This window comes from Humulus lupulus, chromosome 5, assembly GCF_963169125.1.
Source record: "Humulus lupulus chromosome 5, drHumLupu1.1, whole genome shotgun sequence".
NCBI lineage: Eukaryota > Viridiplantae > Streptophyta > Magnoliopsida > Rosales > Cannabaceae > Humulus > Humulus lupulus.
In genome coordinates this window covers 20,392,746-20,416,822 of record NC_084797.1, presented here as the reverse complement: position 1 = coordinate 20,416,822, position 24,077 = coordinate 20,392,746, and the positions used below count along the sequence as shown (strand labels likewise).

General features: G+C 34.4%; 3 protein-coding genes and 4 long non-coding RNA genes across 7 annotated transcripts; 2 read left to right on the top strand and 5 right to left on the bottom strand.

Annotated features, from left to right (window-relative positions):
* Window positions 1–463: 463 nt before the first annotated feature.
* LOC133780312 (uncharacterized) lies at window positions 464–1,826 on the bottom strand. Its single transcript, XR_009869224.1, has 5 exons — window positions 1,519–1,826; window positions 1,262–1,328; window positions 1,087–1,149; window positions 820–921; window positions 464–734 (listed from the first exon to the last, which is right to left on the bottom strand). It is a non-coding gene; the product is annotated as an uncharacterized LOC133780312 (long non-coding RNA).
* A 269-nt stretch (window positions 1,827–2,095) lies between these two features.
* Window positions 2,096–3,262, bottom strand: LOC133780309 (protein MOR1-like). The gene is made up of 6 exons (XM_062220126.1): window positions 3,162–3,262; window positions 2,916–3,040; window positions 2,726–2,836; window positions 2,495–2,644; window positions 2,261–2,335; window positions 2,096–2,176 (listed from the first exon to the last, which is right to left on the bottom strand). The coding sequence occupies exons 1-6, from the start codon at window positions 3,244–3,246 to the stop codon at window positions 2,150–2,152; spliced, it is 573 nt and encodes a 190-aa protein (XP_062076110.1). The 5' UTR covers window positions 3,247–3,262; the 3' UTR covers window positions 2,096–2,149.
* A 1,513-nt stretch (window positions 3,263–4,775) lies between these two features.
* Window positions 4,776–5,683, bottom strand: LOC133780308 (uncharacterized). Its single transcript, XR_009869223.1, has 3 exons — window positions 5,410–5,683; window positions 5,221–5,297; window positions 4,776–5,129 (listed from the first exon to the last, which is right to left on the bottom strand). It is a non-coding gene; the product is annotated as an uncharacterized LOC133780308 (long non-coding RNA).
* Window positions 5,684–12,625: 6,942 nt separating this feature from the next.
* On the top strand, window positions 12,626–15,193 carry LOC133780307 (transcription factor SPEECHLESS-like). The gene is made up of 3 exons (XM_062220124.1): window positions 12,626–13,214; window positions 13,295–13,891; window positions 14,787–15,193. The coding sequence occupies exons 1-3, from the start codon at window positions 12,738–12,740 to the stop codon at window positions 14,850–14,852; spliced, it is 1,140 nt and encodes a 379-aa protein (XP_062076108.1). The 5' UTR covers window positions 12,626–12,737; the 3' UTR covers window positions 14,853–15,193.
* A 1,716-nt stretch (window positions 15,194–16,909) lies between these two features.
* LOC133780306 (uncharacterized) lies at window positions 16,910–19,486 on the bottom strand. Its single transcript, XR_009869222.1, has 2 exons — window positions 19,211–19,486; window positions 16,910–17,139 (listed from the first exon to the last, which is right to left on the bottom strand). It is a non-coding gene; the product is annotated as an uncharacterized LOC133780306 (long non-coding RNA).
* Window positions 19,487–20,225: 739 nt separating this feature from the next.
* On the top strand, window positions 20,226–20,864 carry LOC133778931 (uncharacterized). The gene has a single exon (XM_062218941.1). The coding sequence runs from the start codon at window positions 20,226–20,228 to the stop codon at window positions 20,862–20,864; it is 639 nt and encodes a 212-aa protein (XP_062074925.1).
* A 355-nt stretch (window positions 20,865–21,219) lies between these two features.
* LOC133780305 (uncharacterized) lies at window positions 21,220–22,429 on the bottom strand. The gene is made up of 4 exons (XR_009869221.1): window positions 22,064–22,429; window positions 21,824–21,951; window positions 21,599–21,715; window positions 21,220–21,333 (listed from the first exon to the last, which is right to left on the bottom strand). It is a non-coding gene; the product is annotated as an uncharacterized LOC133780305 (long non-coding RNA).
* Between the last annotated feature and the right edge of the window lie 1,648 nt (window positions 22,430–24,077).

Sequence of the window (24,077 nt, the reverse complement as noted above, 5' to 3'; positions counted from 1 at the left end):
GGACATGCTTTGTATACTGGGTATGATATTGTTCAGAGCTTGAGCCTCTGTGGTTGTGCATGGTCCTAATTGTACTGGCATCTGTTTAGTAAGCATGCTGAATACCTTGTCTATGGATATGGAACATGTGGTATACGATTGGCGGCATGACTTACTTGTGTATGACACTGACTAGTCAGGGACCGACTCTAAGGTCGATGAATCATGCATTGAATGGCTCTATGGCATTAATGCTGGACCGACTCTAAAGTCGAGAATCGTGCATTGAGTGGCTTTAAGGCACTAATGCCAGACCGACCCTAAGGTCGATGATTACGCATTGAATCTCTATGGCATTAATGCTAGACCGACCCTAGGGTCGAAGAACTTATAAGCGCTTGCCTGGTCTACGACCAGATGACTATAGCCACACTGTCACAGATCAATGGGACACAGTTTTGGGCACAAAAGAAGAATTTCTAAGGAATGCAACAGCTACATTACAGGGCTATTTTCTATTCTTATAAGAAGGAGAGGACCAAAATACTAGTTACAAAGACCTGTTACAAATTAGAAATAATATGAGCATCCTATGCAAACATAAGTGCTAAAGTCCAAAGATAAGAAAATTAAGAACCTCATTTCTGAAAGCCTGGCCAATTTGAGCAGCAGCAAAAGGAAGCTTGTTCCCATTGTAATGGTACAAGTTTTTGAAGTTAACAAATATGCCCTGTGCAGTTTCTGGCCGCATGAACCTATAGCAGAGGAGATTTAATTACATATCATTACTGACCAAACAGGAGTCTTAATAATAAAGAATCGCTAAGAAAGAAACAGTACCTCACTTGCCGCTGCCTTGAAACGAACATATATAACAGATGCCTCTACACCCTCAGCAAGAGATGCCTTGCTGCTACTATTGCTCTAGATTGCTGACTGAACCTGATGAAGAAACAATAACCATATAGAACCAAAACGTTTAATTTTTTAGGTAACAAACAGAGCACTTGATTTAAGACCAAAAGGAGACAGAAACAGAGGTCGACCAACCCAACAAAACAGCACAAAACAATGGAGCACATTAATTCAACCCCTACATTATTTTACCTGAGAAGACGCACTTTCGAGTACAGAAAGTACATGAGAGCGAATCATACCCAATGCTCGAGACTGTCATAACAAAAAAATTACTCAATTATTGGAAATGGAAACAAATTTTAGTGGAAGAATGTGCAAAAATGTAACGTTATCTAATCAACTATCTGCATAAATTTGTTTCTACCTGCAGTTGTCGAAATTTGAGTAAGTAAACGCCGGATTCAGCATACTGTGGATTGTTTTCTACATACCTAATATAAAGCAGATAATGTTTAAGGTCATCAAGTTGATTGAGAAAATAAATGTCTCAACAAAATATGCTAGTAATTCCCTAAATCAACATATAAATTAATGGTACAATACAAGTAATATTTAATGAATGCAACTAAAGCAGCAAAAATAGATACATAAATATATATGATGTAAATAGCATCCCCTTACGCTATGCAGTCATCAAGGCGTTTGAGCAGAGGGAGGAAGTTCTCATTGACAACATTCATATTTGGAGAATAAAAATTTGTAGAGATATGCACAAGGATAGACAACAACAAATCATTTTGTAATGATAAGAACCGAATAGTTTAGTATAATACACTGTCCAAGTTTTGAATCCAACAAATTGCAGTTCAGTTTATATTTCAATAATCAGCTCTCCAATTACACTTTAAAGACTGGACACTAAGACTAATCTGACAAATTCAACTTTTACACTAAAAAAATTCAAGCAAAGAAAATGTTAGATAGTTCAAATGCATTACTAAATTATATTCATATTTCATTGCATGCATTTAAAAAAATCCAAACAGAAAAAATTACAAGCGGTATCATTATCAAAGCCTACCAACTTGTTAAAATGAACTTAATTTATAAGGTTTTAAGAATGGTCTATTTTTCCCAACCCAACAACCAAAAAAATATTTTAAACCATTCAAAAGATTCTGGAAAAAAATAATTATTATTGGTATAAATCACCAAAAAAAAAATACAAGCAAGAGACCCAAGTACCCAACAGCCTTACCTTGAAAATTACCATAATGCTTCAAACGTCATGAACAAAAGCTAAAGCTGGTCCCTAAACATCCCTAACAAGCTTCTCAACCTGAAATAATACATTCAAACAATGTGTTCATGCACTAACTGACCAATGAGTCAAAATAGTACCAAAAGTTACTAGTGCACTTACAGTTTCTTGTGTACAAACTCTCAAGATTTCAGCAATGCATGTCTCTGCTGCTTTACGAACATCTGATGATTTATCCTGGATGAAAATTTCATAAAGTCATAACCAGAAACAATGGAAAGGGAACTAGCATCATGATTCTTACATCTCTATGCACATTATTGTCAGCATGGAAATATTCTAGCAATGCAAACAAGTCAAAAGAATATTTCACTGTTTTTGACAAGTCAGAATTACCGTCAGAGCAGAGGAAGCTGGCTTTAGTAGCTGTACAGCATCAGGAAATTCAGTTAACCCAGATAGTTGTTTTGACAACCACTCAAAAAGATCTTTGCGCCCTTCCGCACCAAGTTTTGCATCTGTCCAAGCTGCTGCAATGTAAGGAACCTGCAAGAAGTATACAATCATGCCACCTGAGACAAAAAAACTAAACAGCTTCCACAGCGTAGAGCAAAAAAAAAAACTTACCATTTTATCAAGATGAACAGCAGAGAGCCAAGAATCTAAAGTATTCAATGTGGATTCCCTCATATGCTTTTTATTGTCACCCAAACATTTCAAAACATCCGCTAAAATGCCCTGAAAGAAATCAATACACTCACATTCAAATTTAAAGAGTACACTACATAAAATTAGCGATCATGAATTAGAAATCAACCTTGCTTGCTTTCTCAACAGCTGGACCCATTGCACATGCAACATTGCCAATGCATGTCAATGTTGCCATGACTAAATTTTTGTTGCTGTCACCTAGACGACCCCTTAGAGCACCAAACAATTCAGCTAAAAATAAACATTAAACAATAATTAACAAATGGGAGGATATAAAGGAGGCTGAATAGCTGTACAATAATAAATAATAACAATAGAGGGAGAGAGAATTTAAACACATGATAGAGTGTACCAGCTCCTCTGCTTTCACTCTTCTCATCAATAAATCTATTTAGATCCTGCACCAAGTCATTAAATAAATAGTCAAATCCCTGCATATTCAAACCCAGCCAGCAGGTTGTCTGCAATTTCAAATGTTAAATAACAATTGTCAAATCCCTGCATATGCTTTATAAAGACTTCAGTTCATGCTAGCAGAAAACCAACATAGAAGCAGACATTTATATTGGTTTTGGTACTAAATCTATCCCAGAACAGAGTAAAAGTTCTTGCCACCACTTTCATTTGTTATCTTGAAAGAAAAATAGTTTATAGGTTAATGAAAATATTATAATCAATGTGCCAACTCATCCACCAGAATTATTGTGGGGAATAAACTCACTTACATGCCTGCTTAAAGCGTGTATGTGTGTGTATATGTGTAATTATCTGTGTACTAGTTTCTCATACCGCAGCACACAAATTACTTTTCTTCTCTTCATTGCAAAACAAGAAATATATGGAGTCCTTTTATCTACTGACCAAACAAGACATAGGGAATAGTAAACAGAGCAGTGTTGTAAATATAGTGTTGGGTTATTCGGAGACATTATACTTATGGACAGAGCAGCTACTAGTTATTTTCATGGGTTTTGTTGGCTATAATAGTACTAGAAGACCCTTCATGGAAGAAACAAGTGTCCTCAACCATGTATTTAAACATCATTTTTAACAAAAACAAGTGTCGTATATCTCACATTTCAATGCCAAATTAAGAAGCATACAAAGTCAAATTAAGAAAGGATTCAAGGCCAAGAATCCCATTTACTCATTTACAAGCAATTACTCATATATCTCATTGAAGCATTCTGTCAAACACCTTTAATGCATTATTTAAAGCTTAGTAATATATACTTTAAAACAGCAAGCAAGTCCAGATACGTCCTATATTCACTCTTTCTCTCTCTTTCTCTCTCTCTATATATATATATATATATATGAGTTTAACTTATATGCGAACATTTTTTCTTATCCGAAAACACACCAAAAAACGAATATATATATATGAGTTTAACTTATATAAATTGATTAACAAAGAGAAAATATGATTGATGAATAATTAAATCAATGATGAAAAAACCAAAAACGAAATTACAGTAAAAACTTAGAGTGATGAACAATTAGAATCAGAGACTGTACCGTAAAGCTCCTTCGTTGTTCTTCACGAATTGAAACAAGAAATTTCAACTGTAGTAATTTCGTCTTGAATCAGAGAAACCCTTAACTCGAATGTGGTGAAGCCCTTCTCAGGATTTGTCTTTCGTGAAGGGGAGTGAGAGACCGAGAGAGCTACTAGCCTACGGGAATGACCGAGAGAGATAGACTGAGAGAGACCAAGAGAGCTACTAGTACTAGCCTTCGTGAAGAGAAAGATTGAAGAAGAAGAAATGGGTAAGGGGAAATGGGTACACATGAAACTAGAAAAAACTTAGTCGTTTTGGTTGGAGGTATTTTATTTTACTTTGCCGCCCGAAATTTTTCACATATACAATAACTCATTTTAAATACTATTATAATCATGTGTTATGGTAATGGGTGTTTGGTGTAGTGGAGAGAGGGCTCGACATAGAGTTGCTCTTACCTGAAGACAGTGAGCCACAACACGAGGTGTCTAGGCTTCATCACAGTCATCGAGTAATGGGCGAGAGACAAAGAGAATGTGTGATGCAACATCATCTCCCTTATATTTTTAAACAATTCGACCATTTGTTTCAAATGCAACATCACAAATCAATGGTAAAGATTTAAAATTAGCAAATAAAGAAACTGAGATTGATTAATTATGAACCTTGAATGTAGCAAATCAAATTCAGCCGTGCAAGTGCAGAGGGATTGCGATTGCGATTAAAAAAAAAATTGTGCTAGTAAATTAAGAGAGTGGAATCGGTGACATTTTCACAGCGAAGAACCCAAGCCCACCACCACCAATACCAGCCAAAAACTGTGCTTGTATACATATATGCATATATTTATAAATAAATTAAGTTAACAATATTAATAATAAATCAAACTAAATATATATATATATATACCTTAATAGTCAGCCGTGCAAGTGTAGAGGGAGATGGGAGGAGCCGTATCCGATGGAGCTCGGAAGAACCGCAGATGGCTGAACCAGATGACCCAGCAGCCCAAGAAAAAAAAAAACAGATGATTGAGGAGGAAGAAGAAGTAGCTGAGAAAAAAAAATTAAAAACAAGAGGTGAGGGAGGGAGAAATACCTCTACCGTGGGTTTGGGTCTCTCGTTTGGGGTTTTGATGCTAACTGAGGTTTGAGTTTGGGTCTCTCCGTTGGGGTTTCTGCCTTTGGGGTTTGGGGGTTTCCGAGTATGGGTCTCTCCATTGGGGTTTCTGTGTTTGGGGTTTGGGGGGTTTTCGAGTATGGGTCTAAAAGTGAAGGAAACAAAATATATTCATGGCACAGAGAGGGAAATGAAATTTTTTTGGCACTTTGTTTTCGCGCGAAACAAAATATATTCATGGCACTTTGTTTTGTATTTTGATATAGAAGCATACACTATGTACTCATACATTAAGGACTCCCAAAGCAAAGCAAGTCCTTAAAAATTGTTAATTAAAACATTCATTTTTTAGCCCAAATTTTTTTAGGACTCGCATATTATTTTAGGACACTCATTGCGAGTCCTAAATTGTATTTTTTCAGGACTCTCAATGAGTGTCCTAAAATATCCATAAATATTTTTAAGGACTTGCATTTATGTGCGTGTCCTAAAAAAGTGTCCTGTAAAGGGTATTTTGTAGTAGTGTTATGATTTTGTTTTTACTGGTAGTTAGAATTAATTTAATTTTAATTTTTGTTTTTGTAATGTTTATTTGTTTTTAAGATTTGTACCCTTTGTTAAAAATAATATGACATGTTAAAAATAAGTAAGATGACATGTAAGATATTTTTAACACATCATCACACAACTCAGCATCATTTTTATTAAAAATTAAAATAATAAGAGGGAAACATTGGCGCCAAATGCAAAAAAATTTCCCTCCAGTATATGTGTAGGGTAACACTCTTTACTTACCCATATTATTAGTAGATAATCATCATTCTAAAATATTATAATATTGGCAATATTTACCTACCAATAAATCTTACAAATAAATATTGGTGGGTAAAGGTTCCCTTTACCTACCAATAAAGATCACATTTCTTGTAGTGATTGTCAAAAGGGAAAAGTTTCCCTTGAGCATTCTTCTTGCTTGATTCCTTGAGGTCCTCAGAACCTGGAGCAATAAAATTGCTTGGTTCTTGGAGAACTTCGGAACCTGGAGCATTCATCTTGCTTGGTTCTTAGAGGTCCTCAGAACGTGGAGCAATAGTCTTGGTTGGTTCCTAGAGAACCTCAAAACCTGGAGCAATCATCTTGCTTAGTTCCTAGAGGTCCTCAAAACCTGGAGCAATAGCCTTGCTTGGTTCTTGGAGAACCTCAGAACTTGGAGCATTTTTCTTGCTCGGTTCCTAAAGGTCCTTGGAACCTAGAAAAATGGACTTGCTTTGTTCCAGGAGAACCTTGGAACCTAGAGCAATAGACTTGCTTGGTTCCTGGAGAACCTCAGAATTTGGAGCAACCATCTTGCTAGGTTCCTAGAGGACCTCGAAACCTAGAGCAATAGACTTGCTTGGCTCATGGAGAACCTTAGAATCTAGAGCAATCATCTTGCTCGGTTCCTAAAGGTCCTTAAAACCTGGAGCAATAGCCTTGCTTGGTTCCTAGAGAACCTCGGAACCTGAAGCATTCATCTTGCTCAGTTCCTAAAGGTCCTCGAAACCTAGAGAAATGACTTGCTTTGTTCCAGGAGAACCTTGGAACCTAGAGCAATATACTTGCTTGGTTCTTGGAGAACCTCGAAACTTGGAGCAATCATCTTGCTAGGTTCCTAGAAGACCTCGAAATATGGAGCAATAGACTGGCTTGGTTCATGGAGAACCTTAGAATCTAGAGCAATCATCTTGCTTTGTTACTAGCGGTCCTCGAAACTTGGAGCAATAGACTTGCTTGGTTCCTGGAGAACCTCGGAACCTTGAGCAATCATCTTGCTCGATTCCTAGAGGTCCTCGAAACCTAGAGCAATAGACTTTATTGGTTCCTACAGACCCTTTGAACCTTGAGAAATCATCTTGTTCGATTTCTAGAGGTCCTCGAAACCTGGAGTAATAGACTTTATTGGTTCCTACAGACCCTCTGAACCTTGAGCAATCATCTTGCTCTGTTCCTAGAAGTCCTCAGAACCTAGAGCAATAGACTTGCTTAATTTCTGGAGAACCTCGGAATATGGAGCATTCATCTTGCTCAGTTCCTAGAGGTCATCAGAACCTAGAGCAATAGACTTGGTTGGATCCTAGAGAACCTCAGAACCTGGAGCATTCATCTTGCTTGGCTCCTAGAGGTCCTCAGAACCTGGAGAGTAGTCTTGCTTTGTTCCTGGAAAACCTTGGAACCTAAAGCATTCATCTTGCTTGATTCCTAGAGGTCCTCGGAACCTAGAGCAATACAATTGCTTGGTTTCGGGAGAACTTCAGAACCTAGAGCATTCATCCTTCTCGGTTCCTAGAGGTCCTCAGAACCTGGAGCAGTAGTCTTGCTTGGTTCCTAGAGAACCTCGGAACCTGGAGCATTCATCATGCTAATTTCCTAAAGGTCCTCAAAACCTGGAGCAATAGCCTTGCTTGTTTACTAGAGAACCTCGAAACCTTGAACATTCATCTTGCTCGGTTTCTAGAAGTCCTCAGAACCTGGAGCAATAGCCTTGCTTGGTTCTTGCAGAACCTTAGAACTTGGAGCAATAGCCTTGCTTGGTCCTCAGTACCTAGGGCATCTCGTCTATCTCAAATCTTAGAACCGCTCGCATGGCTCGGGAATGAGGCTTCTCGGACAAAGCTCGCCCAAATAGCCTACGAGCAGCTCATATCTTTTTATAGTCACTATTTTCCACACTCAGGTCTGAGGCATTTCAAATGGCATACTAGAAGACTCATGAGGCTATGCACACCAGAATCACTATTTAAAGCCCGACGAAGTCAAGCAATGATACGTCCAAGGCCTGAAGATATTGTCCTCGTGAAGAAGAGAATTCACGCGATAAGTCAGCCTTATGCAAGAATGAAGACTGACTTGGGGGGCAATTGTTATACCCATTTTTGGAGTGTCGCTACCCATCGACCCAAATCATGCCTAAGGCCCAATCACTTGTTACTTTGTCTAATTATTGGGCCAAGTACAATAAATTAAGCCCACTCAAATGTAACCCTAACTTCTCAATATAAATAAGAGGAAGTAGGAATCAGAGGGAGGAGAGACAGGGGTGACAACTTTTGACAGATAGAGCTTTCCATCTTTAATGGAGGCGAATAGCTAAAAGCTATTTACAAATGTAACCCACGGCTGGCAAGATGAATAATAGTGACTAAGTGGATGTAGGCCATCTTTTTGGGGCTGAACCACTATAAAACTCTCTTAATCCATTAGTACTGGACACTAGAAACATCTCTTATACTTTATTTAGCTCTCACAAATCTTCTCAATATTATTATTTGGGTGTTAGACGAGTTAACGAAAAAATGAGTCAATAGATACCATATTAAACTTTAGTCACTTAAAAAAATATAATAAATTGTGTATTTCTATTATGTAATACTTTTGTCTACGCAATTTTATATTTTGCCGACATGTTTATGACTTTTGATGGCATATTTAAAAGACTTTTGTCTGCGCAATTGCGTAATGCTTAGGTAAAAGTGCCTCCGTCAAAACTCGGTTCTGGAAAAAATCACATTTGTCGACACAATAATGCCTTATGCGCCAGCAAAAATTATGCCGTAAAAAGTGCACACATTTTTTGTCGTCGCAATTCGTAATGGCGTCGACAAAAAGGTTTTTTCCCTGTGCAATTCAGAATTGCGCTAGTAATAACCACTTTTACCGACGCAAATTAATGTCGTGAAAAGAGATATTTTTTGCCGGCGCAATCCCAAAAAGTGTTGGAAAAAACCATCTTTCTTGTAGTGAAGCTTTCCAAAAGTCTTGTTTATTGTACTACCCCTAGTATTATATGCATATCATCTTTCATCATATATGAAGGTATATATTATAGGAACTTTTTCTGTTTTCGGCATATTGAAAAGTTGTAATATTAATATTTTATATGATGGTGTACATTGTAGTTATAGGAGATCCCTCACAAGTTTTTAAAAAATTCTAGATAATTTAGGATACCGAAATCATGATTCAAACAAACCTTTTGTAATTTTGTTAAGCGTGTGAAACAAGCTATTTAAATTTCAATTTCTCCATGTTATTCAGAATTTTCCAAAAGTTTGTGAAAAGTTATAGACCGTGATATGAAAAAAATTAAGATTACAACTTATCAATATGCTAAAAACAAAGAAAATTTCTACAAATAGGAACTTTTTTAGGTTCCTACCGTAGAAAAGCCTCATATGATTTGTCTTTTTTAAAAAAAAAGAAAGTTACTAATCAGTACTTATTATTATTACTTCAAAATAACTCTTTAAAAGGTATGCATAATAAAACTTAAAATCACTCCAATATTATCTTTACAATCACTGTCTTCTCTATATTAAATGCAGAACAAATAACCCTAAGTATATATATGCAAACAAGATATAAGTAACTAAAAGGCGGGAAAAGAAAGAAAAATGTAAAATTTGAAGATTGAAGATTGGTAGAATATTTCAGATGTGCAAGGTCCCATACTTTGTGTCAATGTTGAGGTTACAAGTAGCAATGTATACATCGTTTTAAATGAAAATTGTCTCAACATGCATAGTCTTCTTCTCATCAAGCCTGCTTACCTACCAACAAAGCAAAGCAACATATATTTTTGGCTCTCTTCCTAGCTTATATATATTGTACGGACCAAAGATATTGGTCTTCCAAAATTTTCTTCACATATATTAGAATACGGATCAACAGTAATTCGTTACTTATATACAAATCCATTCTTATACGGATAGATGTCTACATTTTTTGTCACATCACCAATTTCTACGTACTCATGATCGAATAACATGTTTTTTTGTGTGACTGTGAGATGAGATGGTAATAAACACACAAAAAACAAGAGCTGAGAAGAAAGGGAAGAATATATACAGAAAGAGGAAATCTTGATGAAAGTGGCCAAAATCCACCTCTTTTTCTGTACTGATCTGCAGCCACCGTAAAAGGCTGCGTTTTTTGGTCAGAACATTGTGATTGTATTATCATTATTGTATCCCTATATTCACAATTTTACTCAATATATATATATATATTTATAAAGAAAAATACGTATGTATATATGTAGGACCACGCGTACAATTAAATAGTATAACGTTTATAAAAAAATGATATATATTTCTATATATTCTGTTTTAATTCATATACGTAAAGAGTAATTACTACTGGAACTCGCTCGTTTTGCATGCCAGGGAATTTATTACTTCTGCAGCAAATTATTAATTATATTTATGGCCTTTTAATTACTTTTTTCTGTTCAGAGTTTCCTAATGCGCCGGTATTTTCTTGAATCAGAATGTATATATTAGGTTATATTTTTCTTGTATAGTTCAGTTTTTTACATATTTACTATCCATATTTATACTTCTTCACAAATGAATATGAATATCATTCATTTATCTTACCAAACCAAAAATAAATACACACATATGTACAGTGTACTATATCTATAAATATACATACACACATATATATATATATATATTACAGTATATCTTTGTTCTTGTCTGATTAATGAATGATAAGTCTATATTGAATATGTTCAAATTAAGGATTATAGTATATAGCCTAAAATAATGATCTTAGGAAAACTATTATATATATGTGTACACCTGTGATGATCAAATTAAAAGTTGTGAAATATATTTGCCAAATTGAATATATTAATTCTCAAAGTTTTTTTTAAAAAAAAAAACAGTAAATAAAGGGGAAAACACTCATTATTTTTCAAAAAATTGATAGTTATTAATTAAGACACCCAGGTGTTTGAGACAACATTCTTGTGGTACCATACAGCTTGGTTTCTAAAAGAGCTTCAATATATATAAAAACCAAAACTAAACAGTATATGTACATGATAGGTCAACATCAACGAATAGGATTTGCTCATTCAAATTTCTGTTTTGTACAGTATATATAAAGAAGCTATACAAAAAGCCCCCCCTTTAATTAAATCCCTACTTGAACACAATTTTCAAAGCCATCCTCAAAATCTGTCTTATTATATTGGTGTAATTTAATAGCATATATACATGATTTTTCTCATTTTCTCCACCAACAAAAATTCCCATGTGTATGTTTACCGAAAGAAAAAAAAAACATTACCTTTAATGATGATTCTTTCTTAATAATCATCCTAAACTAAGACATATATGGCTAATTAAGAAAGAGATTTTAATAGAAACGTGTCTAGTTATATATATCTTAAAAAAATGTATGGATATTAGTTTAATTCATTAAACATTTTAAATTTGGTTAACTATATCAAGCCAATTACAACTTTGAATAAGGATCTAATTAATGATTAAAAATGTTTTCCGATGTGATCATCTCGTACGTAACAAAAATCACATTAACAATATAATAAAACTTTATGTACTTCATATAGTAATAGATGATATGAATATAATGATGAAGTAGTGAATAAAAAGAATTTATATATATATATATATTTATATAATCAAGTGGAATCTTTTTGGAAAGTACAACTAATTTATACCTTTTACCCACTTTTAGAGAATTGTTCACAAAAATCATAATTTATTGTGACTTATAAATATAATTTTAGACAACAATTTTGATCGGTTGTAAACATTAATAACAACTTGTATCTAAACAATTAATTTTTTATTGTGATAATAAAAGTAATATTTTGTAGTTACCAAAAATCAATGTTGTGAGTACAAATTGTCACTGGAAATAAAGATTTGGGCAAATTAATTTTGTCACTTACTAATCTTTAATATATGTACCAAAAAGGAGTGAGTGAAAGAGCATTTTTAATAAGTAACGAGTACAAATAAAAATGTATGTCATGGAAAGAAAGGGGTCCATGCCTACATATGCTATGTATTAACTTTCAACACTTTGCTGCGTGAGTGTCCCTGCTGGTCTGCCACTGGTAGTTGCATACACCAGCTTTGCTATAAATTAGATTGTCCAAATTAAAAGCTCATTATATTATTTTCTCCCCCAAATATAAATATATATTATAAAAAAAAATCTTCAATAATCAATAAAATAGATTAATGAGAGATTAACAAAAATATATATATTTATATTTATATTTAATAATGGTGATGCTTTAGTCCCTTTCACTCTGCCCGCCCTAGCCTTGTCTTCATCATCATCTCTCTCTATATTTCACACTCAATATTTAGTTGCATGCATGCTTTTTCTTGATCTCGACACTCTTATTTTATTTTCATTAATTTTCTCTTTTTGGGTCATTTTCTCTCTTCCAACCAACCCATTCTGGCCTGCACTTTTCCCACTATCCAAACATCACTACCTCCACTATGGATGCTACTTTATCTGCCACCGCAGACTTTTTTAATCACGACCATCATGAGTTTGGTTCCGACGATCATGTCAACAACTTAGCTTCTGGAGACGATCTTTTCAGTATCCTCGAGCGCTTAGAGGCCGATGTGGTGGATTTTCCTCCGTTGGAAGAAACCGTCGGTTTCAATAATGGATCGAAATTCGAAAGCGAACAAGATCAAACGACGTCGTCCACAAGGAGACTGGTGTCTCAGAAATCTTCGTCGTCGAGCACTCTTCAAGACTCATCAGAACCTGAGCTTGACACTACTTTGCCAAGAAGCAAAAGGTTGAAGGCCTCAACGACGACGTCGGAGGAGGAAACGACACTCAACCCATCAGATGGGCAAGGGAAGATGTCTCACATAGCTGTTGAACGAAACCGGAGAAAACAAATGAATGAAAATTTGACTGTTTTGCGTTCTCTCATGCCTTGCTTCTATGTCAAGCGAGTGAGTATGCCTACTTATAATTATTATTATTATGTGTTTACTTATTATATTATGTGTTTTACTTATTATCTGTATTTTAGGGAGACCAAGCATCAATTATTGGTGGGGTAGTCGACTACATCAACGAGCTGCAGCAAGTTTTACAGTCTTTAGAGGCCAAAAAACAAAGGAAAATTTACACTGAAGTGTTGAGCCCTAGAATAGTTCCGAGTCCAAGAGCTTCACCAGTGATTCTTAGCCCTAGAAAACCACCTCTAAGCCCTCGGCTTACGAGCTTACCAAATAGCCCAAGAACCCCTCAGTCAAGTAGCCCATACAAACCACCAAGGCTTCTTCAACAAACCTATCTTAACTCACCCACCATACCTACTAGTACTACTACTACTACTACCACTACTTCTGGTACTAGTTATTCTCTTGAACCCTCTCCAACATCGTCTTCCACTTCCTCCAATATTGACAACGCCAATGATCTTTTCGCCAACTCCAAGTCCGCCGTGGCCGACGTGGAGGTCAAATTTTCTGGGTCAAATGTTCTTCTAAAGACGGTATCTCCTAGGATTCCAGGACAAGCTGTGAAGATAATTGCTGCTCTTGAAGACCTTTCACTCGAAATTCTTAAAGTCAATATCAACACTGTTGACGAAACCATGCTTAATCATTCCTTCACCATTAAGGTATAATAAATTTTGAAACACTTTCTTAAGATAAAAGTCTTTATCTTTTTTCCAATTAATTATGTGCTTTTTTTTTGTGGGTTTTATTAAAAAACACTACCAGCTAGTGTTCAGCCAGTTTATAGGTTATGTTATTTATTAATCTACATTTGCATGATGATGCACTCTCTTTCTAATAATTATTATTCGTAAAATAATGACAGACATACCATACTGTTAAGTCAAATTCTAAGACAACGTACAGAATAGTTGTTCCTGGTCTTTTATATATAGAGTACATGATTAAGACAAATCACTGGAAAAAAAAAATCAAATCAGTTGTGGTTTTTTGCTCTAAAATAAAAATTAGCCAAATATATACTGTCCCACAAAAGTTAATATGCCTTTAGAATAAGTGTACGTATTTATTGTCATAGGTGGAAATTTTTGTAAAAATGTATAAGCCGGCGGTTTATGTACAGTGATTTTGTCTTATGATTTTACCACCAAATAAAATCCCTTTATAAGAGAACAATCTACATTTTACATGCAAATATATTATTCATTCCTGAAATAATAACGAGTTCTCTTGCTACTGGCTTAGCTCAGAGTAAATTTACTTAATATAGAGTCAAATAAAGTGTACGTTAATTATTTAAGATAAAAAAAAAGAAAAAAGTTGTCATATATGTGCAGACTGTAAATATCTCTCGAAAACGATGATTAATTACATAATACATTGTTGAAAACAAGGGTGTCATATTTTGCATACAGTCATTAAATTGTACGAAGTACATAATTTATGAAGGGCATATCATTTTATTTATTTATGAATTTAATTAACTTATATATTTAAGTTAGTGTACATTGATTAATTAATGAGACTAATGATTGGGTATTTTTCTTTGTTTACCAGATTGGAATTGAATGCCAACTTAGTGCGGAGGAACTCGCTCACCAAATCCAGCAAACATTCTGCTAATTAATTAATTAATATAATTTCAATCATCATATCATATCATGATAATCTCCAGCTCTAACAACACCTCTCTCTCTCTTTTATCTCTATATTTTTTTTTTTTTCTCAAGCTGATCAATTGATTAGTAATAAGAGGAGAGCTAGAGACTAGTTGATGAGTTGGGAACTATTTCGTTAGTACTGCATATTAGCATTCATGTTGTAGATCAGTTAATCATAAATTAATTACTTAATTAGCCTTATTAATTATTAGGTTACGGGTATCCCATCTTTGTAATATTTGAGCATATATTTTTCTTATTTGCTTTTGATTAATGCATGTAGATCCATTCCAATTTTCAATAATTATATTTATATGTATTTATTTCTTCTACATATCTATACATTACTTCTTTGACTTTGATGTAGATTAGCCATATATTTAACTTGGAAATTTACAAGAAAGATAACACTATGAATTCAACAGTAAAGAACTGATAAGATATGATAATTCACTAATAAATATTAATTCTGGAATGTACATGATGAAAATAAAATTGAATCATTTATATTTATTAATTAATTTTATGTGTTCACTACTCCTGACAAATTATAATTCTACTAAATTCTCAATTAAGCATGCTAAAATTTTCCACAGGGATAAGTCTCTCTTAGCAAGACACAAAAGATCCCTAAAGTGGATGAAGGAGGTAGGAATTAGTGAAAAAAATATTACAGGGGTTTTACATCGAATAGATATTAATTAACGTGTAAGACCAAGAATTATTCCACTTATTATTAATTAGTTTTGATATGGAACACATGTGTCTTACCAAACCCAACACTCTCTACCCATGTAATATTTCTTTTTCCAACTCTCTAAAACATTTCTCTTATAATCTAGGTTTTTTTTTTTTTTGGAAATCAGTAAAGATGTATTCCAACAAAACAACCATTTACAAACTAATAGCACCTTAACGCAAAGGCCTGCACATGACTATACAAATCGAATCAAGAATGCAAATCTATAATTTCTCAAACCACTCTATATCTTGCTTGTCAAGATGCTTAGGCCAAACAAATATAACTCTATTTTTAACAGTTTTAGTTATCCTTTTTACAATTAAATCAATTCTAGCTACTTTTAAGGACCAAAATGCATCATTTCTGGCTTGCCAAACATGATAAACCAGGGCGGCAAGGCAAGAAGCAAAGCAGAGTTTCTTGAACTTGCTTATCTTAGCACGAGCATTCCACCTAACCAGTTGCTGAAGTGAAACAGTTTTAGCTTGCCAATGGAGCCAGTTTTTGACTTCCTGCAAACACATTTTGCTAACAGCACACTCAAAGAACAAATGGGCAACAGATTCCTTCTCAATTCCACACAAAAGACAAGTACAATCCTGCACTATACTAAACTTGAACAACCTGTCTTTACTTTTTAGACGATTTTGGACAGCCAGCCAATAAATAAACATGTGTTTGGGAATGTTAAATCTACTCCAAACCTCCTTACTCCAATAAAATCTATCAGCTTCTGGCCAAATAAGCTCGTATCCCTGTTTTATCCTGTATGATCTTGCCGAGAATTGATGCTCACCAACCAAAGTTTTAAGATTATCCTTCACAGCAACCACTACTACAAAAAATGATTTTTAGGACTAGCATTGCGAGTCCTCTATTTGAGAGCCTTAAAAACTAAGGTTTTTTAGGACTCGCTGCGAGTCCTAAAAGACTGTTTTTAGGACTCGCTGCGAGTCCTAAAAGACTGTTTTTATGACTCGCGTTGCGAGTCCTAAAAAATCTAGTTGAGTGCCTTTAATTAAGTTTTTAGGACTCGCATTGCGAGTCCTAAAAAATCTGGTTGAGTGCCTTCAATAAGTTTTTAAGACTCGCTGCGAGTCCTAAAAAATCTGATTGAGTGCTTTAAGTAATTTTTTAGGACTCGCTTTGCATGTCCTTAAAAGTAATTTTTAAAAAAAAAATGCAGCTACAATTTTCATTTTGATTTATCAAAATATATCCCTTTGAGTGTACAAAATGTATTATATATGTTAGATTTCTAAAATTTCAAAAGAAAATACAACAAAATATTTTTTTATTAATTACTCAAAAATATCATTTCAGTATTTAATCTACTCGGCTTACAAAATCATATTACATGACAGTTTATACTACAATCAAATTATATCATCACCAAATATTAAACAAGAAATTTATACAATGTTAGTGAAATATATTTTTTATTCTAAAAACTTCAACTGTCAATGTTGTCTAGTATTACGCCAAAGAAATGCATCTCAATATAGACCTGCACATTATAAAAAAATTTATTTAATTATAAATATATTATAATTCAAACTTATAAATAAGTAGACACACACATCATCATCATCATTTGGCTTTTAACAATCAAATCAAAGTGAAAATGCATAATTAAGCTACGCAAATTGCATTCAAATCAAATAGTTTTGACTAAATTAAACATCTAATTAAGCATCTTTTAAGAGACCCTTTTAATCATAATCCACCTCTTAATCTCTAATTTCATTAAAACTTTAATGCATACTTATTATTTATTATGATGTTATGGTTCAAGTGGGAAGGAGCTTAAGTGATAAGATATTAGTACTATTTAATTACTTGATTAATTAAGAAAGAAACATCACTAATTTGAATCCTATCTTGGATGTATAGTAATTGGAGCTTATGATGGAAAAAGATATTAAAACTATTATATTGCACATCAAATTCTTTGTTTATTTGCAATAACTGATGTTGGTTTTTTTTATCTTTTAGCTAGGGACATTTTATGAAACAATTTTTCGCATTGTAAATACGATCAATTTTAACATATAACTTAATCAAAATCCTCCCCACAATTACACCTATTTCACGAAACGGAACCTATAATTACTAATAAGAAGAAACAAACTCAATCCACCAAAAACACATTTACATGCAAAGAGAGGAAGATTAATTAAAAAGAAAACCAAAACCATACCAATTTGAAAGTTGAAACAAGAAATATAAGAGTGAAAAAAATAACAGAAAGGCAATTGGTACGCGAGAGGAAGAGTAGAGGTTGCATCAAGCAGAGTATATTGATTTTGCCCAATTTCAGATAACCACAAAATGGTTGTATAAGAGATAAGTACGTATAAGAGAACAGAAAGACATTAACAACTATATTCTTATTACAAATAGAAAAATAATATAAAAAGGAAAACATGAAGAAAAAAAATTCAAAATCTAAACCCAGAAACACCATATACAAGCACAATTGAAAGAGGTTGAAAAATATCATCAAGAGTTAGAGACAACTCAAGCCTTTAATGAAACCCCTTCTACGCAACTAAAACCATCAAATCTTTTTTTAAAAAAATACTCACTTCAGCTGCCTGTGAAGTAACCCCAAGCGTTGATTCTAGATAATAAATTTCTTCATGCTATATAAATATATATTCCTAAAAACCAAATATCATATATCCTAAATCTATTTCAAATCATATAAACCCTAGAAATTAGGTTAAAAAGGTAAGAAAATAGGCCACAATCACCAACGTAAGCTTAGTTAAAGGTTCACAATAAGTGGCAGAACAAACACCGTTGAAGGATCTTTCTAAGATTAATTTTCAGAATGTTATATTATATGTATGATTCTAAAATCTCATGGACGGGGTTTATTCAGCAACCTGTTTTACTCTTTTGGGAGAGAAAAGATGAGGATTTGATTCAAATTCTAGAAAGACCTATCCTGCACTTATAATCTCGAAAGCACAGATCTGTGATCACATAGTTACTCTAAATCGGCTCTTTTGAGGCTCGGATTAAGCAAATTTTGTGATTAGTAGCAAAATTTAAATTCAACTTAATAGGTGGTCAAATGTTAAATATCCGGATCACAAATTTATCATTGTGGTAGCCATCTTTTTCATATTTCCACACAAAACTAAGTACAAAAAAATCTATAGAAAATCGGACAACATATCTCCTAATTTACTAGCCTAGCCATATGTCACAATCAACGCCATGTCAAACAAATCAAACAACACACAAGTTTTCATCCATATATCACCGCAGCACGCAAAATTCTCAGAACCTACTTCACTAAGACATGCAAGTTTTCAACCTTCCGTTATCACTGCAGCACATAGAATTCCCAGAACCTACTTCACTACGGATGAATATCTAAGATATTCAAACTCCACTAAGTACAAAAATATTTTACATATAGCCATAAATAAGAAGTCTTAACTCAACTAGGAAACTATTTTTTTATAATTCAAACTCAGATAAGCTCTAATAAAAATCTTTAAAATATATGAAAATAAAACTGAAATCAATTTCTAATTACATGAAACATGTTTGGTATTAATTACCTGTTCTACACCTTGAACTGAGGACCTTTCCTTTCTGGAAGCATCAACATGTTCAGCTTCAGCAGCTAAACTGTCATGGACGTCCACAACATCCTATTAACAGTGGCAAACGTGAGAAGTAAAGGCAGTGAGAATATTTACAAAAGCAATTCATAGTGCTTATAATAACAGACCAATTTCAAGCAAAAAAATATTCTAAATGTTATTACTGCAGTGCAGGAATAAAATCCACAATAGCAAGAACTACTAAAAAAGACTCCAGCAATCAAAACCATCACACAAGAAAAAGAAACTGATAATTTATTCTTCCTTATGATACTACAATAAGTAGATGTAGCTGTTTCGCATATGTATATGTTGAAAGAAAAAATTCTAACACTGTACAACTTCCAGCTCTCGTGCTGCTCAAAATAAGGTAAGCTTTGTATTGGTTTGGAGAAAAATAAAAACATGAGAAGCCTATATTACTTACACATGGAAAAAAATAAACTTTGGAATGTACACCTCCCAAGACCCATACTTATTTTTCATTAATACAAAATATCACTTCATTGAGCATTGGAAGTTCATTAAAAGAAACTGACCCATATGCAAGTTGAAATAATTTGCATAAACCCTATGAATAATGACATCTATCATAAGTTCACTACCCAACTTAGCTAAAATAAATATGAATAGGGAATGAGGAGATCATACCTCTAAGTTGCTGGACAAGTCCTTTAAGTGTTTTCTCTTCATTTTGTAGCTGTGATAGCTCGGCCTCATCCTTAGCTATAGCTGTTTTTGCTAGTTCAATTTCATGCTTTCTTATTGCAACACCCTCTTGAAGTCACAATTTTTTTCATCAATTTGTTCCTTACCACTTTCCCAGCCTCCCAACATGTATTAGGGCATTTCCCTTTATCATCATACTCATCACTCCCATCACAGCAGTCTGAGATTAAGGACTAGTTAAAGCAGATTAGAGAAGACAAGTATCCAGCTCAAAACAACAATTCAGTAAAAAGATCTAATAATGGAATTTAGTTGGTATTGGAAGCAAATTGTTAAAGTCAAAGAGAAGTTCAAAGAGCTTAACTTGACTCATTTCTGTCCTAATGGAATTTATAGGACAGCTGAAGGTTACAAAGCTCTTGTTCTAAATCATGAAAAAGTATCTTGGTATAGGGAAGTTTGGAATAGAACCATCATACCTAAGCATCGATTTATCTTATGGCTTGCGGTTCTAGACAGGCTACAAATGAAAGATAGGCTGTTTAGATTCAACACAACCACTGATTATCTTTGTCTTATCTGTGGTAGTAACAGAGAAACAAGAGAACATGTTTTCTTTGACTGTCATTTGAGGTCTTCTTGCTTGAGGAAAATCAAAAGCTGGCTGGAATGGAAGACAGCAGCTTCTACTACGCATAAGCTGCTGAGATGGATTGCTAAAGCCAGGTTATCTCAGTTCAGGAAACAAGTCCTTATGGTGGCGTTGGCAGCTATGATATACCAGATTTGGTGGTGTAGAAATGAGGCACTGTGGAATCAAAAAGTTTATACAGCAAATATAATTGTTCAAAGGATTCAATTTAATGTAAAGTACAGAATTAGAAGTATAATGCCTAACAATGTTCAGTTGATAGAAAGAACTTGGTTTGAGAAATTGTAATAGTTTTCAGTCAGGTTTTTCTTACCTTGGTTGTTGAGTTCTAAATTGAAAGTTAGTAATACACAGATCTTATTTACCAAATTTTTTTTAAAAAAAATCTAATAATTCTATATTACATCCTACATGCACGCCACATTTAAGAAAACATGATAATCAGAGAAAAAAAAGGTTCATTACGATTGAATACCCATTACTAATTCAATAAGATTTTTTTTTATCCCTGATCAATGACATAGTTTCTTCTAAAATCACAATCCTCTCCAAAGAAAAAACTCAAAATATAAGAAAATTAAACTAGGGAAATAGAACATGGAAGGAAAAACTGGTTCTCGCGTCTATACAAGTTATTAAAGTAGTAAATTTAAAGCTACTTACCACATATACCATCATTCACTCTAGTAGAATAACACTTTAGGAGCATGCCCTGCATTTTGACAATAGAATCTTCCATTTGGACAAGCAGATGTTCCTACAACCCACCAAACAAATATGCATAGCATTTATCAAAATCAGTAAATCACATAGACACCCAATAGAAAAGTATAACATTTCACCAAACAATGCAATGAAAAGAAAGGGAAAAGAAAAACCAAATGAATGATATACAAACTGCAGTAAAGTTAGCAAGTATAATAACAAAAAAAAAACCCATCCCCATAAGAAATCAGATGCATCTTTCACCTAATATAGATAAATAATCAAATTCAGTAAAATATAGGAGAGGAAGATGATACCAGGCTCGTCGGTGCCATCGGGGCAGTCGCAGAAGTTGTCGTTGAGCTGGGTTTTGGTGAATTTCTTGGATCCGTCTTTACATTTGATGGAATCAGAAGACTTGTAGTATTTTTCATCTGAGTAATGAAGCCAACACCGTCAATAATCAATCATTCTTCTCATCACATATACAAACAAATATAAATTGAAATGTAAGAAAATAGAAAGATGATTATTCTCATCACGTCATTTTTCGTCTGAGGAAGATGATTCTTCTCATCACGTCGATCCCCATCCCCACCATTGAGCCCGCATCTGAGACGAGGAAGACCACGAGCCCAGACCCACACCTCTTCCCCGTCACCGTCGTAGCCTTGCCGTAAAGAGAACAAAGTGAGAGAAAACAAAGTGAGAAAGAGAACCATTTAAGATAAAACATTACAAACCCATATGCCAAAATAACATTAGAAAACATGTATGACTACCTAACTAATCACAGATCGTCAAACAAGAGGCTCGGGGTAGTTGGAATCTCGCCGGAAAATGCAAGAGGCGGTTGGCTTCGGACCGTTGGTTGACAGCCCTGGGCAGCGCATATGGTGGTGAGCTCGCGGGGGTCGACGTTTTGAGGGCCGACGGTTTGATTGGGCTGGCGCGTGTACGGCTCCGGCGATGGGACGATGGCCGTTCGGGCCTGGTAGAGGCAACACAGTGAGAGAGAGAATGAGGCTTCGGGGAAGATAGAGGAAAAGAGGGAGAGAGAAATGATGTTTCATATATTTTTTTTATTTTAAAATTTTCTTATTTATTTAATTGAAAAAAACTAATATCTAATATATAAATTCTTTTTTAGTTAACACAATTTATTTTTTATTTAAATTAAAAAAATCTTGTGTGTGACTGAAATAGATTTCCAAAATGTGTATTTTGACCCATTATATATTTTCAAAACAAATGAGTGTTTTTATGCTCTTATACTTAATAATTTTAAGGACTTGCTTTGAGAGTCCTTAATATTCTTTTAGGACTCGCAAAACGAGTCTTTAAAAGTCATCATGTTTTTAGGACTCGCAAAGTGAGTCCTTAAAGAGTATTAAGGACTCCCAAAGCAAGTCCTTAAAATTATTAAGTAAAACACTCATTTTTTAGCCCAGATTTTTTTAGGACTCGCATATATTTTTAGGACACTCATTGCGAGTCCTAAATTGTGTTTTTTCAGGACTCCCAATGAGTGTCCTAAAAACTCCAGAAATACTTTTAAGGACTTGCATTTATGTGTGAGTCCTAAAAAAGTGTCGCGTAAAGGTTATTTTGTAGTAGTGAACCACTTTCTTCCAGTACCAACTACTCTGCAAAGGGGCAGAGTAATCCCACCAAATCTGATCTTTTATGTACACAGTATTGACCCACTTAACCCACAGATCATCCTTCTTAGATGAAATTTCCCAGACATACTTCCCAAGCGCTGCTTTATTCCAGGCCAGAATATTTCGGAAGCCAAGCCCTCCAGCCTGTTTAGATCTACAAATTTTCTCCCAAGCAATCCCTCCCAGACTTGAAACAATTGTTGTCCCGTGCCATAGGAAAGTCTGACAAATAACATTGACCTCCTTCAGAATTCTTTTCGGTATAAGAAATAATTGACTCCAATATGAGTGAATAGATATGAGAACCGAGTTAATAAGAGTGATCCTCCCAACAAAAGACAGATTTCTAGTGCTCCACCGTCTTATATGCCCAGTCATTTTCTCGAGGAGAACCGAATACACCTTGGCAGAAATTTTTTTTAGCACGAATTGGCACTCCCAAGTATCTGAAAGGCAGGGAGCTTCGCTGAAAACTAGAGGCATCTAAAAGACGTTGTACCTCATTTTCCTCCATGCCTCCACAATAAATGGCTGATTTCGCTTCACTTGGGAACAAACCCGAGGTCTTGGAAAATAACTTCAATCCTTGCAACATGTAATGGACCGATTTGAAGTCGCCATTGCAGAATAATAATACATCATCAGCAAAGCTAAGGTGGTTCAACATAAGGTCCTCACAACGATAATGGAATCTAAAATCAGTTCTCTTCCCAACCTTCCCCATAATTCTAGACAAGTATTCCATGCCTAAGACAAATAAAAGGGGGGGACATGGGATCACCTTGTCGCAAACCTCTTTTGGAGTCAAAGAAACCATGTAACTCACCATTAAACATCAAGGAAAACTTAGGAGTTCTAACACAGTTCATAATAAGTTGAATAAACTCACCAGGAAACTGAAATGCATCAAGCATTTCTTCTATAAATCCCCATTCTATGGTGTCATAAGCCTTCCTGAGATCAAGTTTAATCATACAACTAGGTTTGCAACTCTTCCTACCATAATGACGCACAAGGTCTTGACAAATCATAATGTTGTGCGCAATAAATCTACCATGAACAAAACCACCTTGATTCTTAGCAATCAACTCTGGCAATACATGCTTTAAACGAATACAGATTAATTTTGTGG

Bases quoted from the DNA above. Each gene is read 5' to 3' on its own strand.
- LOC133780309 (XM_062220126.1), bottom strand. From the start codon at position 3,246: ATGCAGGGATTTGACTATTTATTTAATGACTTGGTGCAGGATCTAAAT. The intron at 3,041-3,161 runs GTACACTCTATC...GTTTATTTTTAG, and splicing joins GAGTGAAAGCAGAGGAGCTG to CTGAATTGTTTGGTGCTCTA. The intron at 2,177-2,260 runs GTAAGTGCACTA...GTATTATTTCAG, and splicing joins GAGTTTGTACACAAGAAACT to GTTGAGAAGCTTGTTAGGGA.
- LOC133778931 (XM_062218941.1), top strand. From the start codon at position 20,226: ATGGAATTTAGTTGGTATTGGAAGCAAATTGTTAAAGTCAAAGAGAAG.
- LOC133780307 (XM_062220124.1), top strand. From the start codon at position 12,738: ATGGATGCTACTTTATCTGCCACCGCAGACTTTTTTAATCACGACCAT. The intron at 13,215-13,294 runs GTGAGTATGCCT...TCTGTATTTTAG, and splicing joins CTTGCTTCTATGTCAAGCGA to GGAGACCAAGCATCAATTAT. The intron at 13,892-14,786 runs GTATAATAAATT...TTTGTTTACCAG, and splicing joins ATCATTCCTTCACCATTAAG to ATTGGAATTGAATGCCAACT.